Source organism: Rousettus aegyptiacus, unplaced genomic scaffold, assembly GCF_014176215.1.
Source record: "Rousettus aegyptiacus isolate mRouAeg1 unplaced genomic scaffold, mRouAeg1.p scaffold_m13_p_4, whole genome shotgun sequence".
Classification (NCBI taxonomy): Eukaryota; Metazoa; Chordata; class Mammalia; order Chiroptera; family Pteropodidae; genus Rousettus; species Rousettus aegyptiacus.
Window position 1 is genome coordinate 8,662,707 of NW_023416307.1, and position 17,597 is coordinate 8,680,303.

Here is a 17,597-nt window from a genome sequence, read left to right on the forward strand (position 1 = left end):
CCCCCTAACAGGAGCATAGAAGATCACGGAGGAGGCCCCTCTGCCGCTCACCGCCCACAGCAGAGGCTGCCTCTGCTCTGACCAGTAGGTTAAATTTTCTCTGCTTTGAGGATGCAGCTCTCAATCGACTTTCCAGCAGCACAGCGCAAAGTTGAGGGAGAGCGAGAGAATGTGCGTTCGTTCGTGTGTGTGCGTGTGTGAGCGTCTGATCAGCGCTGTTGGGTGTTGGGGAGGGCAGTAAATAAAGGGTGGGGCCACCGAGGGGAGGAGGAAAGCAAGGACTGAGAGAAGCCAGAGCGTGGCTCCGATGCCAGTGAACCTGCTGGAGCTCATCCTGCTCGCTAGAGCCCCTGCACCGACTCGGCCAGGACCCTCTCTCCTTCCTCCTTCGCCTTCTTTCCCCTTTTCCCCTCCTTTTCTCACTGCGCGCTCCACCTACCCCTTCACTTTCGAGTCCGACCAGAGGACGAATGAGGAAGCCATTCCCGCAAATTGGGGCAGCAACTTTCCTCGGCAGGTCTCTCGGCTGCGGGAGCAGGTGCGCGCGGACCCTGCGCGGTCTGCGGCCCATGGAGGAGGAGGGCGAGCAGCAGTGATGGGCTAGCGGCTGAAGCCAGGAGCCCCCAGCGAGCCCCGCAAAGCCAGCCAGCTCCGCGTTCCCACGCCCGTTCTCTCATCTCTCTCCGAAGGGACCGCTCGGGGTGCAGCCGCCGAGCATCCCAGGAGGATGAGGCGGGACCCGGCCGGAGCGCGCAGCATCTCGCGGGCGTGCGGCAGTGGCTGGGTCATGGCATGAATTAAGAAGCTCGGAAGATGGAGCACCGCACGCTCCTCATCCAGCCCGGGCTCTGGTCCAGGGACACCAGCTGGGCACTCCTCTATTTCCTCTGCTACGTCCTCCCCCAGACCGCCCCGCAAGTACTCAGGATCGGTGAGTGAGCCCCGGGGAGCGCTCCAGGCTGCCCGGCTCGGGTGGACATGGTCGTTCCCCGTGGCCAGCGCGGGCGCGACGGGTCCCGGGCAAGGCAGCGCGCGCCGGCGCGGGGACAGGAGCTGGGGGTGGTGGAGGTCAGCGTGCACCGGAGGCTCCGGGAAAGGGGAAGCCGCGTCACTGCTTCCCTCCTGGCGAGTGCGGGGCTTCCCCGCTAGGTACGGTTGGCGGGTTTTTCAATCTGGGCACCAGGAACGCGGGCAAGAGTACAGGGGTCCAGGCTCGTACCCTACTTGGGAGTGGGGTCGCGGAGCGGCTGCAGCCATTTGGTTTGGATGCGGAGATGCGCTCTCCTGGGCGTTTGGATGGGTATCAGGCGGTCCAGATGCGCAGCTCTAGTCCCTGGCAACCCGGGTTCCAGGTTCTCACAGACATGCCCAAATCTCAAGAATAGAATTAGGGGACCACTAGCGACGTGGGGATTTCCCAGAGCTTGCTAGCCCCAAGCCTCCAAGTTTTCAGCCCTAAGTCGGGTTTTTCCACTCGGAGTTCTAAAGTCTGGAGGGTTCCACTATAGGGCAGAATCTGGATCTGACTTCTGACTGAGGGTTCAGGGACTGAGGAGGATGATCAGTCAGCTTCATGAGCAGGAACCTAAGTTTCCCATTTGCTCCCTGATCTGCCAGCCTGCCTGCCACTGAGCGAGCTCCAGTCCACGGTCAATGGAACTCCCTGGGAGACTCTGGACTTCTATCTCAGGGAGGGTAAAAGAGTCTGGAAAGCTGAATGCAGGAATCCCGGGTCAGCCTAGGCAAGGCTCGACAAGGACAGAGAGAGAGAGAGAGAGAGAGAGAGAGAGAGAGAGAGAGAGAGAGAGTGTGTGTGTGTGTGTGTGTGTGTGTGTGTGTGGTGGGGGGAGGGGAAGTGGTTCCAGTATGTGGATTCCTGGACCTAAATGCACAGCACAAACCACCTAGGTTTGGTCTCCCGAGGCACTGAGCGATTTCCCGGCTGCTTTTATGGGTTGAAAAAGCTCTTCGCCTTCTTTAACGTTCTCCCTTCCAAACTAAACCCAGTTTCTATCCCCTTGGTCGCAGTGTGTCCTCCTCCGTCTCCAGCCTACTGTGCTTCTTAGAGAACTGCAGAGAGCCACAGGTGTTGTAGTGACAGCCCACGGGTCTCTCAGCTTCTCCAGTCTCCCACTTTGGGCAGCAAGCGTGAAGTCCTGAGTTCTGAGGACTTCAAACTCACACCCTTTCCAGGAACTGACGGAATGTGCAAGGGACCATGCTGGGCGCTCCCCTAGGGTTGCCCCTGAGAGGCTGAAATCTCTCAATATCTGTGCTAGGTTTGACCTGCAATTAGCAACCATCTTTGCAAAGATTCAGAACCTTGTTCTTGCCACTGAACATGCTCACTTTTCTAATAATGCAGAAGTTTATTACTTTGAAAATCATTTTAGCTAAGCGTATGGGATCTAATTTTCAAGGAAAGATCTTGAGTACTAATTTTACTATAGACATTTTTTCTAGACTATAGATGATGTGCATTTTATTGGATAATTTAGACAGCTTATTAAGAGTCCCAAATTATTCTTTTTACAAAAAAAGGTCCCACTCATAACTAAAATATCCTTCACCGTAAATGTGTTCTAGCCTTAATGGCTCATTTTTTAATGCAATCAACCCTACAGACTGCAGTAACAAAATTCTTGTGAACAATGCAGAAAAAAATGATGAGTGCTTATTAACTTAATTGGTGTTTTACTTACATCTTAAACATTTTTAAAGAGACAAATCTAGACGTCCTAGATGCAGGGATGCCAGCTAGTAGCCCCACTCCCTAGACAACAAATTTAAAGTACCATTTTCCTCCCCTACATCCCCTAAATCGAAAGGAATCCAGGAGGTGGTGGGAAGGGATGTTTTGAGATGTGTCTGTTCGCAGGTCTGAGAATTTATCCAAACTCCAAGCAATCGCCTTCATTTATTCAAAAATAGTTTTCAAAGTGAAAAAGACCCTTTTTCTAAGTGGAAGCTAAAAGTAAAATTGCATGGCCCAATGTCACCTACATGCAGTACAAACATCTTACTCCTTCTGGTTTTGAGTGACCCGTGGTTGGCATGGTGACCTTCATTCTGTACAGACCTACAGAACATCCTTACTTTTAAATGAACATTTCAGCACCATGGAAAACGGCTTCAGCTCCGCGGAAACCTGCCTCTCTATAGAGAGTTTCTTATGTCAATTAAATTCAACACTGAACACAAAATATCAAAGGAGTTGGGGAATCAAGTGTGTGGAAGAGAGAGAGAGAGAGAGAGAGAGAGAGAGAGAGAGAGAGAGAGAGAGAGAGAGAGAGAGAGAGAGAGAGAGAAGGGATTGGGGAGGGAAGGGAGGAAGGGAGGGAGAGAGGGAGAGAGGAAAAAGAGAGAAAGGGAAGGAAAAAGAAGAATTAAAATGTATTCTTTATCTCTCATTTACTTATCTTTCAAAAAAAACACCAACTCTCCAACTAACTAGCTAACCAACCTCCCCCAAAGAGGTTCTTGATTATTTAACATTTTTTAGTAACTTAAAATATCCTGAACGCCAAGCACTTTGCAATATGCTTATATAGAGAAGGCACTTAAATGCCTGAATGGATTAATTACTTGTCTACTTTTCTTCCCAGAGTGTCTGCTTAAATTTTGTTAATTGAGGAAAGTGAGTGAAAAGTATAAAATTTAAAATAAATTTCCTGCATACTAAATATTAGAAAGGCCACTGAATATGTGCATATGCATGGTTGTTGCACATGCTGTAAATATTTGTTGAAAAGTTTATAAGCTTACAGTGTAGAGATATGAAGAGATAGAGGCACACTAAACATTACTGCTATACTCCAAAGGCTTCCCAGCAGCCTGCATAGAAGAGAAAAATGGCCTGCTCCTGAGAGTTCTCTTCGGGAGATGGAGGTGCCTCTCTGAGTACCCCAGTGTATGTCAACAACCAGTTAATGACACACACACACACACACACACACACACACACACACACCCCTCCGAATTTTAAGAGAAAGACCTTCTCACATGGTGAGCCAATCGATACCTAATATCTAATTATTAGAGAGGATCAGAGTGACCTGAGTAAATAGTGGCCCACCACCATTAGTTGAAAAATTCCATGTGCATATGCAGTTTCTGGGACAGATATCTTATATTTCTAATTTACATAGTATGTCGTTATGCATAACGTCAGCATACACAATCATAGAGGTGCTGGTAAAAGCATAGTCTTAAGAGTTAAGTAGTGGGTAGATTTCAAACACATGATTTGTTGTCATAACATGCAGGTCTGTATCCCATCTCCATATCTTAATAGATCTGTATCTCAGTGGCAGTTATTCAATCTCACCAGGACTTTGTTTTGCATGTAAAAAAATTGAATTAAAACAATTGCAACCTAATATGTCATTGGTAAGAGTACATGAAATAGACTTTGAAACTGCTTTAAGAAATGTGTGAATATATTAGTTGCTTTATACAGTTGCTCCTTGAACACAGGGTTTAAACTGCATGGGTGCACTTACATGCGGACTTTTTTCGATAAATACCTGTATTGTTTTTGGTCTGCAGTGGGGATACTGTGGAGGCAGAGCGCTAACTGTATGCATTGATCTATGCCATTTTGTATAGGGGACTCGAGCATACATGGGTTTTGGTAACTGAGGGGGTTCTGAGAAAGCATCCCTCCCCAGTACTGAGGGACAACTAAGTTTGGGGGGATCAGGAGTAATACGTGGATTTTCGAGTGTACTTTAGTCATCACCAGTAAACCCAGGTTATTCAAGGGCCACCATAATTGTTTTCTACTGTTTTGTTTTTACTTTTTAGAACTATTGACATTTTTTTGTGAACAGGGACTTAATAGTTGCTGTGATATATTTTCATGAGACATTTAATATTTCTGAACCCAAATCTCTTCACTTGTAAAATAGTCATAATGATTTCTTCCTTCCTAGTTCACAGTGGAGGATCAAACAAACTAATTTTTGTGATTGTAAAAAAAAACAAACAATAAATACATATAACACTATTACATAAAAAATATAGCATATAAATATTGTGGAAATTCATATAAATACATGTGTGAAAGTTAAATGACAATGTAATTGTCCAAATGCTTTTATTCCCTTAAAAAGGGTTCAAATATATTTTATTTCAATTTTGAGACTAGCTGTAGTATCATTTTTGAATCTTCAACCCTAAGGACCCTCAAGGTTCCAAGTCATGTTTACTCCATATTTGTTTATATTTTTGCTTGAATGTACCAAAACTCACCACTTTAATCTTTAATCATGAAATTTTATCATAATTTTCATATTTGTTCTTCACTTTACAAATATTTATTAAGTGCTTACTCCCATACCATGAGCCAGAGACATTTCTAGATGCACGACATACAACAGTGTCCAAAACTGGCAAACATGTCTTCCCCTTTGGAACTTATATTCTGGTGGTTTATAAGATATGTTACTACTCACATTTTATACCAGGCCTTTAATGCAGACAATTATTTTTTTATTTTAAATATCATTCTTGGAGAGTTTTCGGTTAATCTTCTGCTATTGATTTATCATATCAATGTCATAGTCAAAAAAGAATGGATTCAGGTCTCTGCATAGAATATAGACAATGAGGTCATGTTGCAAACCTGGAGCTGACTCCTGCCTTAGTTTTGAAATATCTGTCTAACCTGAGGTAAATTCATCCTGAGAGGCCACATTGGTGCTAACTTCAACTGGCCCATGAAAAGTGTGGGAGAGAAGCTCTGACGGTAAGATGAAAAGGGAGGGCCTGGCTAATGTTAACATATTTCTCCATATGGGTAGATTTTGTTGCCTTAATGTTTTACCTGTGTGATTGACCTTTTTCTTTATTTTACAGGCCTAATGTTTATACTACGTAGACCTAAGCTGTAGCTACTTTTCCTATGTGATTTATAATCTGTAGTTTTCATTAAGGAGACCATGACTTGGTGGCTTTGCCTAAGTTCAAGTGCTTAATAGAAATGCTGGAACTTGAAGCTAGCTATTCTCATCTCAAGTTTCAAGTTCCTTGCATAAAATTATGCTGTATTATGCATGAACTTGTAGATGTACCTACCCGGAAATCAAATATAAGAGAAAAGAACTGTTGCTTAGTTATTCAGAGATAGCTACACATATTAAAGTCAGTGTGATTTACATTAAAGTATATATTAGCCAATAGCAAAAAGGACAGTTGGTATTTTCTTTGGAATCTCCAGAATTTCTCCCTAAGAAAGGGTTAAGGAAGAGAATCAACTTTGAGGGGAAGCCTTGTTACTAACACTGTTTTTATTTAATTAGATTGTATATTTAATAGGAATTGTTTTGAGGGAGAATCGATTGATACAGTAGTGGTGGTGATGAATCCCATAGCTTCTCAACCCTCTTTTATTGTTTCACTGACAATGATTCATATAATGTAGAAAATATTATCTATGTCCTACATTTTTTCAGAAGTTATTTTGACTTGAAAAAAAGAGTGACAGAGAGTTGCGGGTAAAAGGGCATTCGCATCTTTAAGTGCCTCTTTCTAATTGACTGAACTTGAGATTACCGATTGTGCATATATGTGTGTACACACACACACACACGCGTGTTTTTGGCCTTAGAGACTAGTTTATTTCACTGGTCAAGTAAATGTGGGGAAATGTTTTCCCTTAAAGATTCATTTGGCAGGTTTGTATATTAAAGGATCTTGGTGATTCTGCATTAAAAAAAAAAAAAAACAACCTATTTCTTTCATTTAATCCATTATCTCCCATACTTTCCCCCCACATTTTAATAATCAGAAGACTCTGACTTGAATTACAAGTATTAATGTCCCACTAAATTAATGTCCCTTGGAATATATTTGAGAAAACACTGGTCAACAAAACCATTGAAATTTTAATACAGACATCAAAATTCACAGGGTCACACATTCTACTGTTTCTCCAGTCTAACTAAAAATCTGTCCGTGCTCCAATTCAGAACTTTTCCATAAAGCTTCAAGAGTAGGTATAAATGCTTAGATATATTTTTGTTCCCTATATGTAGAAAACATTTTTAAAATCACATAACTATTCTGAGGGTATATAATTTTTACTAGCTTAAAATGTTATATCGGGACATTTTCCTGATTTTTTTCACTAGGCTTATTTTTTACCATTATTTTTGACTATTTATTTACTTATTTTAATTTGAAGTTTTCTTTTCTAATTAAATTTATTGGGGTAACATTGGTTAATAAAATTATATAGGTTTCAAGTGTACAATTCAACAATACATCATACGTATATTGCATTGTGTGCTCAACACCTAAAGTCGGTTCTCCCTCTGCCACCATGTATTTGACCCCTTTATTCTTATCTATCGTCCCCTCCCCCCTTTCCCTCTGGTAACAACTAAATTGTTGTTATGTTCATGAGTTTTTGTTTATTTGTTTTGTTCATTTGTTGCTTTTAGTTTTTATATTCTATAGATAAGTGAAATCATATGGTTCTCAGCTTTTTCTGTCTGACTTATTTTGCTTAGTATGATAATCTCAAGACCATCTACATTGTTTTAAAGATAAAAATTATGTTAGATTTATAATATATTTTTCAGGAATATAATTTGCAGTAATTAAAGTTCTATCTATATTTTAAAGTTAAACCTATTTATTTATTTTTAAATGCATGGCTGATTTTCTCAATGATAAAGGTTCATATAGTAATGGAAAGATTTAAATTAAAAGAAATGTGTATCAACTACATGAATTCCTTGCCTTGATTTACTGAGATCAAGTTGTCATAACACATTACAAAAACCAACCATCTTATTACATCAACACTATAATATCAGTAATAATAAGTCAATTGGAAAAATGGTTCATTCTAGAGGAAAAACAAAAAGAGATAAAAAAACATTTGAATTTGTATTTATGTTATTTATGAACTATTAAAAAAATAAAAATCTTTAGGGTGACTTTCCCAAGTCACTTGGACAATATTTCACTTTTTTTGTTCTTATTGAGTATTAAGAGATTTTTTTAAGCATGTAATTTTGTATAATGCTAGGTTACCATATTTATGTTTATTAAATACAAGGTAAAATTAGTTTCAAAGTGGAATTAAGAAACAATGTATTGACTACATGAAGAGTAAACTCCTACTGACCACAAATCAACCACACAGAAACACAATTCAATAGTTAAAATACTTCCTTTAACTCTCTAAATTCTTTAATATTTATTTGGTGTGTTGCTAACTAAATGAATTTAAGCCATTAGACCTTCTTATATTTTTTGATGAATTACTAGTTTACTGCTATTCAGACTGGGGAAAGCAAAACACAAAATAAACAATACAAAAAAGTCTATCAATAGTCTTTAAAATTTCTATCAAATAATGTCTCAAAAGGAGCTCAACAATGTAATTTTCATACTAGAAATGTATGTTTGTTTTTACTTAATAGGCATTCAATGATTAATTGTTATTGTCATCAATCATTAATTTAGAGACTGACAGTTTATTCCTACTTATAATCTTCCTTTGAAAAGGCAAAAAAAAGGAATATATTAAAATTAATTGTTTATTAAATTGAGGATATTCATGATTATAGACTATGTTAAGGCAAAACATCTATTTTATTTGACTGATTAAAACTCAAGCCATAATGGGTTAGTCTACACCTATGATTACTTCCTGGCTCTGTCAGCTGAAAGGGCCCAGAAACAATGACGTCCCAGTAGCAGTGAGCACACACCTGGAACTCAGGCAGTCTTAGAGAAATGGACAATTTGGGGACTGAGGAAGGAAATATACAAGGTGATCCTGGAGCATCCTATTGTGTCAGAAAAGTAAGGAAGAGCTCAAAAAAAAAAATCTCATTGATGAGAATATGTTAAAGAGACAAAGGTACCAAGTACTCACCCTCAATGGCCAAAGCTGGAATAATTTGAGCAGTAAAATTTTAGAAAGGAAATTGCCCATGAGTCCATTCCAATATAGATAGACAGACAGGCAGACAGACAGATAGACAGATAGATAGATATATAGATAGAAAGATTAGACAGATAGATAAAAAGAAAGAAAGATAAAGGGGAAGAGACAAATCTCCCAAGCAGAAGAGCCAGTGATAAATCACGCTGGTAGTATTCACCTTTGACGTGATGGATGCAAATGACACTTTATCCATTTGATTTCCCTCCCCTGAATTCAGATCCCCACTCTAATCACAAGAAAAACATCAAGACCTGATAGGCTGGCATTCTACAAAATATCCGCCAATACTCACCAACACCAACAAGGTAATTAAAAAAAGAAAAGAGCACAAGGAAACTCACATCCAAGAGGAGCCTAAATGGACATGGTGAATAAATGTAATGTGTTTTGAAGGAGACCTTGCAACAGAAAAAGGACATTTGGTAAAAGCTAAGGACATTGAATAAATGTGGATATTAATAACAGTGTATCAATATTGGTTCATTAATTTTAACAAATGCTTCATACTCATATAAAAGGTGTTAATAACAGACAAAACTAGACATGGAGTATATGAGAACTCCCTTTACTACCTTCCCACCCTTTATGTAAATTTTACACTGTTCTAAAAATAAAGAAATAAAGTCTATTCAGAGAAAAACCACCCATATCAAGCTTTCTTCTGCTATCACTATTCTTGCCTACTCTGCAGTACATAAAGCTCTGTAACAAATTGCATCAAGGGAAACAAAAAAGCTATTGTCCATTCCATACTATGCACTACATAAAGAGTTTTCTCAGAGTATCATTAAAATAGAGACAACAGAACACAAGTCAGAAAAATCATTAAGGAGATAAACTTTATATAAAAATTGCTATTGATAAAATGTGATGGTTGTGCATCTTCTTTAGAATTCTGTAATGAGTTTGTAGAAAATCAGACATTAGCTCTTTCTATTCATTAGCATCTAGGTTTTCAACTATTATGTACTTTTTGTACTTAATTAAATATAATTTAACTCTGAATATTGATTCAAGCATCGTAACATACTCTGTTAGTCATGAAGTGCTGATGTCTTTGAATAAATACTCATAGCAAACTATTTGCATGGATTCCTTTTCTTAGTAAAAGTGTCTAAATATGCCTTTAAAAAGTCAATACTTAATTCCCAGAGCCGAAAAGTACTTTAGAATTCAAAATGGGGGAAGAATAGTGAAAATCAAGTTTTCTTGTATTGTGAGGATCCAATTACAACTTTTAAGGGTTTTCTTTTCTTTTTCTTTTCTTTTTTTTTTTAATGTTAAGCTTATAAAATGTTGGATTGCATGCTTTGGTAATCCATAAACAGAAGTTGCATTCTGATGATCTGTCTAAGTCTATATTGTAAAAGATATTATTGTACTTCATCTTCTAATAATGGATTAGTCAGTTAGAGAAATCTTTCAAGTCTAAAGGCAATATGTGCCTTTTCAATTCTGGGCAGTGTGTGTTTCTTTTGTTCTCAGGATATATTTGTACCCTAAGGCTGTTTCTATACACATTCACTGAATTGGCAAGAACTGTTATTAACAATTGTGAATCATCTAAATGTTCCACAGGAGAAAAGAATAGTATAGACTCAGAAAGAAGGATCTATTAAATAGAATCTATATAATGAAATTTATGTGTTAAAATAGAAAACGCTTAGAAAATAGTATAGGCCATACTATATGATTTTCATACTTTGGACTGGGATACAAACATGTCATCCTTGCTGAACAGGTGCATGGCACACCAGTTAATCCTTACAGACCTGGGGTTCCCCCTACAGTGCTGTCTCTGCTTTATTGCCATTGGTTTGAACTGGGATGCTGCATAAAGACATGCAACTGTTATCCACAGTATTACTTGTGTGGAAATGGAACTTTGTTCAATTCTCTGAAATTAAACTTAACTAGCCACACAAGCCCCTACTCCCCCTGGGGCCACATTAAGGTCCTCACTTTTAGTTTAAAATGAAAATTTTTAGGAATCTCTTTCCTCCCTACAGTGACCAAAGACTCTTCCTGTGTTTAAGGGAGAGATATTTGCTGTCATTCCTGCGGGACATTCACATTTGTGGTGTAGCTTGTCCTGTCTCACCCTGGGTATTGGCCTCTCAGTCTGTGGCATCTGCTGATGGGGAAGCCGCTCCACTCACCTGGGGGCTGCTGACTCTTTGAGACTCAGCACATTCTCCATCTGGTCTCTCCAGAGAGCTGTTTATCCAGCACCTCCGCAAGGAGGAGTCCACGATTCACATGACTGCAACTGGCCTTACGATACCTTCGGCCCTGGTTGTCATCTCACACCCTTTCTCTTCAGGCGCACGATGCCCTTGACTCCTTCATGCACCTTGAGAGGCCAAGAGGACAATAGCGCGCTGTCCAGTCCCAGAACATCCAACTGCCTGTGGCCGCCGGCCCTTCCCAAGTCTGGGGGTTCTGTTGAACTCCTCCCTCAATTTCCAAATTGTAAGAAGGGGAAACAGGGTACTGGAACTTTCCAGTATAGCACATTTATGTGAACTCTGAGGCTCAGGCTGTAAACACTGTTGTGGTATTTAAAGTAATGCTTTTGAAATTAAGACAAAAACCACAGAAGCAATAATAAAACATTTTAAATTGCAGTTTCTGGCTTTTGCAACAGACATCTTTGGTTTTTAGGACTAGTGTTTCTCTCGCTCTCTCTCTGTGCACATATATAACACAGAATTATGACATATTACACGTCATAATTATGTTATATAATTAGTATCTATTATATGTACTACACAAATGTATTATTACATATATTATACACATTATGGTATATAGTACTAAATATATATTTCATAATATTATATAAATATACATATTTATATATGAATACATATATATTAAAATTCCAATTTATATTTTTCTCTGCGCTTTATTTATTCTACCTGGGGAAAAAATCATATATAAAACTGTCATTGCATTTTGAATAACTAGGCAAGGGCGATGGGGACAAACACCCTGTCTGAACCTGGTGGTCGTGGGAGGTGGAGGAAAGGTAGAGGGGAGAGACACAGTGACAACGTGCTCTGACTCACACTGTCCTAAGGCCACAGGGACTTCGGAACACCTGTTTTGTGGCCTACGAGACTATTCCTGCTGGCCATACTGAACGACAGGTTACCCAGGGCCTAATTAATATGAAAGGCTTGTGACTTTTTGCTACGTCTACAGAGAATTTGTCTGAAAATCATCAATATTAAACTATAAAGTAAATATCTTAGGGGGAACATAGTATTTTAATAGAAAATATAACAAAATTGTTTTACATAATCATGTATTATGAATGGTAAAGAGAGAGAAATCAGACCCAAGAGTCCTTTGAAATAAGCTATAGAAAGCGTGTAAACGCACGAACAAAAAAATTACATATAATATGTATACAAATAAAATATCATATAAATAAATTAAAAATAATAGTTCTTAAGACAAGGCAAGGCCTTCAAAGGCCTTCATATCCTACTTTCTCATTTGACAGATGAGAAAACTGAGACCACAGAAACCAAACTGATGAGGACACTTAGTGGCCAAGCCACAGTTCCTAACCTGCACCTCGATGTTATTTTCTTGCAACGTTTTTTTTTTTTAATATGACTGAGTTGAGAATAGTTAAAAGTCTATATTCGAATGAGTGAGAAATTGTAATCAACCAATAAAATACAGAAAAGTTCCAGAATACAAGGATCACAGAACTAATCAGTGTGGTTTATTTAAATCTGCTCTTTGTGGAGAAGTTAAGTTTGAGGAGAGAGTAAACATAGAAAATGGACACGAAGCGTGGTTTAGGTGGTGAAAATTATTGAGATTAAAATCCAGGAATTTCTGACATCTAGAAAAAATATCAGTAAAGAAATATTAACAAAAATGTATTAAACTGTATATACTTCGGATTGTTTTGAACTTTGTGTTACCTGGGCATTTCTTGCCAACTTGCTTTACAATTACTTGAGTGTTCGGAAATGTCTTCATAACTGAAAGCACTCTTAGAAAATAATTAAAAATAGCAATTACAAACGAGTGAGATACAGCCTAACAATTTAGAATAATTAGTGGGTACTGACATTATATTTCTTATTACCCTAATTTAATTGGAATGATTCAAGTGAGTGTTGGCCTTGGGTTAGGCTAAATGCATGTGCATACAAGGGAGGAGCACTAAGGAGTGACATCTATCATTTGCTCTTCGAGGATGTCATTAAAAAAAATCTGAAAGGCGGTCCATACTGTGGGCCTTTGAGATCCACCTTCCCACCTCATACAGATACAGAAAAGTGAGATGGGAGGAATGATTAATGTGATACTTGTAAAAAACAAATCGGTAAACAATTCCCGTAGAGCACAGTCATGTGAATCTGCCATCCTAGTTCTGAATTCTATATTGCCTTTTGTTCACATAATCTTTCAAATTAACTTTTGGATTTTGAGAGTAATATTTGGCCTTTTTTTTTCCTTCATAGGAAAAAATACTTTCTATTATTTTTTATTCATTTATCCATTCTCATATTTATAGCTTGTATTATTATAAAAATATTCCAAAGGCTTACATAAATACCTATATTGTGAACTGATACAAATATAACAATGAAAATAGAAGTAAAGGTGAAATAAGATAAAGCCAAGTATGATGTCCTAGAAAAGATATCGAAAGTGGGCCAGAGACTTTTATATGAACTTTCTAGCAGCTGAAGTAAGATGGGAAATGGGACAAATCATAAACTTCAGAGAGTCTAGTAGCTTAGAAAAATTACAGGGTTTTTAGGTTAAAAAAAAACATGAAGGAAATTCATTCTGTGATCTTGATAAAGGGAAATAATGTGATATTGAAGATAACATCCCTCTGATGAAATAAGTAATATGTTCTATACATTCGTTTCCTATTAAGTGCTCAAAATAACTCTACAACAATTTTGCTAAACATCTTCATATGGAACTCTCAAGTAGTTGGGTTTGATCCCAAACTAGAATTTATAATATGTAGGGGAATCTATATATCACTTCGCAATCATGCATCGGTATTGATCCTTGAATCTGAGCTTTATTGAAAGGTAAGCAGAAGAAAGTTAAGGAGTTAGGGGATTGTGTTGAAGTGTGTATTTCTGCTTAAAGACAGATCATAAACCTTAAAAGGTAAGGATGAAGTTCTCCTATGAAATTAAGAAACCTAAACAAGATACCTACTTGAATAGACCACCTCACTTCTGTGTGGATGAAACACTTAGAAATAGGGCCAAAACTTTGCTCAGAAAATCCTTCCGATTTTATCACATTAAAACGCACAAGGGGTGATATACATTTGTCTACGCTGGAAAACAAGGCTGTGAATATCTTCAAATATTAACCATAACCATTAAAAGGAAAATATAGGAGAAAAAAAGAAAAATAAAGTTCCTTGAGACATCAAATTTAATAGCATATCTTTCAGTTAATTTCTAAGATAAGTTGGTAACTATATTCACACTGATCCCCTGTGGGATCATCTGTAAACCCATGACATATCCAGAATAGTCCACCCACCCCTGTGTTGATTTGGGTTTCAGAGCAGTCAATTTTAAGCTCTTCTTTCTTACAGTAAACATAGAATAAAACGTGTTGTCTCATGAAGTCAATGTTTCAACTATATATCTATATATAGTTCAGAAAATAATTTTTGCTATTTTTATACCAACTTGTTTCCTTAGATTTTATATTTGCTTAACTGTTCCATTTGCGATATTGGTTTTTATTTGGAATCTGTTTAGCATATCTTAGCCAGTAATAAAGCTTCCATTTTTTTATTTCTTCACGTAGCCTTTCGAACACACCTTTGTAAGAGGCTATTTCATGGAACAAGATCATTGCCTATACAGAGTAAAGGAGAGTAACTTTAAATTTTATTTTTTAGTCTGTGTCCTGAAAGTCAAATTTGTCCAAAAATCTTTAGATTTTGTATTTTGGAGTTCTACAGTGGTTTTTAGATTTCAAAACAAGCAAATAAAACCCAAAACATTGTGTGTTTTAGTCTCAGATTTTGGGCTTTCTCTGTGGATCCTGCAATAACAACTGTACATTTTATAGGACTTCTTGCCTCTTTTCTTGGAGAAAGAAAACACTCATTAAAAGTTCACAATATATTTCATTTCCAAACCCACTCTTTATAATTTGAGATAAAAATAATTTGATAAAGCTAAAGATTCCTGTCACATCTGTGCAATGACGAGGTGAGCTATAAATTGAATTCTTGATAGCTTTCTTCTATCTTGCATATTTATCACTGCAAATATTTTTTACAATCATTATCATTTCCTCTCTATAGAACATTAATGTGACTTTAGTACATAAAAAATTATGCAGAAGTAGAACTTCCCTATATCGCTGCCCATGAAACACTTAAAACCAGCATTTCCACCAAAAATTAATATGCAAGACAGAGGGCAAAAAGCAATTTCTTCAGAGCTTTTGAAAGAGAGAAAATGTCACATTCCAAATCGATTCATGACCATCCAAATTAGCACTTATATTTTATAATCTATAAACAGCATATATCAAAAAAGTCATAGGCAAAAATTATAAAATTTCTTGTAGACAGACACATTTATACGCACATGTAAACACACCAAAATGGCACAGAATTATACAAATCAGGAGCGCGGAAGTCCAAAAAGTGATCTTTCTGGCACGCGTACATTTGAGAAAACCATCATATGTCATGCAGTCTGATCTTATGTACTGAAGTTCAAGAAAGTGATTTACTTGGGGACAGGCAAATGCAGGACCCAATAATTAAAAGAAAGGTAAAAACAGAAGTGAGGAATACAGCAGCAGAGGTAATGGGTTTGCACCTTAGTTGTTTTTAATCAAAGAGCTGTTTCCACTTATTTTTAAAGAATAACTTAGGTAAATGTGATTTTTATCATGTAGGCATGAAGAACATTGATTAGAAAGGAAAGAAAATGAAAACAAGTATATTTGGGTTTCTCCTAATACTTATTGTGGATTTTTTTTTTCTCTAGGAGATTCATAGCATCCATGTAACATTGCGAAAGCCATAACCATCTCTATAATGAAAATCTACATGTATATTAAACTAGTCAAGCATGTGAAGAACAATAGAAATATATACATCTGTAAGATAATTGTGAAATCAGTTCTATTCAATCCACGGAAACTACTTTTTCCATAGATTTGGAATTTGTTCAAGAAATAAACAGATAGATAGGAAACATTTCAAAATTAAAATATGTTAGTGGTTTTATCAGTTCACTTTAAAATTCAAATATTATGTGTCGGATATGTATCATACGATATTCATGTATATATGCCATATCTTCAATGTTACTCTAACGTAGAAGGTAGTTAACTCTAATATAACCATTTTAGTGATGTGGAAATTGAGACCAGATTTCATGCACAAAATCAAGTCCATGGAGAATGGGCTTGTATTTAACTCAGCAAGAGACAACACATTATATGACTACACTGTCCAATTTAATTGCCAGGATAGTTTATATCTGTATAATTGCCAAACTTTCCATCATTCACTCTGTGTACAGAACAATAGTATCGCCCATCAGGACTATTTTAGCGTTATTATCAGAAGAAAAGATAAATCTACTTACCTTCAAAATCAGTCCCAGCCTACCTTAGGGCAGTAAGCATCTGGTACCTGAAAAAATACAAGAACAGTATTGTGGTTAGCAGCTTTTAAATTAAAATTCTCAACTTACTACAACTAGATTTCTTTTAGAACTTTGCCTAATTCTATTTTCCAGGCTTTCGGTGCACATTGATTTGCATAGCTGTATTAAGGTGAGCTCATATGCTGAGAAACGTAACCAAATTCAAAAGTCTTCATTAAAAGTATAAGGAACCTAAATGAAATTTTAGATATTAGAAGTCTGCTAGACTATTATTTCTTAATTTATTTGATTAACGAAGACTCAACTTTTACTTGAATACCCCTAGGGAATTATTACAGATTAAGATATTTTAAAAACTGTAAAATAAGACCATTAAGAATGGCAGCAGTTTGAATTAATAATGCTCTTGGTGGGCCATGCAGCGGAGACTAGCATGCCAACCATTCATTTTACTGTGAAGTATATCGGAAAAACCAGGATTTTTTGAGCTAGGATTTCAAAGCACTTTTCCATTACCTGTATATATTTATTTGAATCTGTCATTTTTTTTTTTTCCTTCTAGGAGACTGATATTCAACCAGGAATGATTTTTGTCCCCCAGGGGACACTTGGTAATGTCTGGGACATTTTCATTTGTTTCAACTTGGGGTGGGAAAGCTGCTGTTGGTGTCTAGTGCGCAGAGGTCAGGAGTGCTGCTAAACACTCCAAAATGCAGAGGACAGCCCCCACGACAAAAAATTAACCAGCCCGGCATCTCATAGATTTTGTGCAGATGCTTTAGAAATCTTGCTCCAGAAAGAAACAAGTCAAACAGTCAATCACATATTTCCAGATGGTACAGACAGAGGCAACATACTGTGGTACGCGAGTCAGCGACGTAGCTTCTGATAATGCTTCCCCTGTCAGCACCTGTGGTAGCTCTTCCAAGACCGTGTCCATCTGAAACGTAAGCAGACACTGCTGTAAGGTACCAAATTGTGCA

General features: G+C 37.6%; 1 protein-coding gene across 5 annotated transcripts in view; it reads left to right on the top strand.

Annotated features, from left to right (window-relative positions):
- The first annotated feature begins 269 nt into the window (after positions 1–269).
- GRIK1 (glutamate ionotropic receptor kainate type subunit 1) overlaps positions 270–17,597 on the top strand; it is a 330,275-nt gene continuing 312,947 nt past the window's right edge. For 3 of the 5 annotated variants that reach the window (XM_016152124.2, XM_016152125.2, XM_016152126.2), the window contains exon 1: positions 270–931. In XM_016152124.2, coding sequence (XP_016007610.1) covers positions 814–931 — 118 coding nt within the window. In that variant the 5' untranslated portion in view covers positions 270–813. The remainder of the gene's footprint in view (positions 932–17,597) is intronic. The other 2 variants (XM_016152121.2, XM_016152122.2) reach the window with 2 other exon arrangements.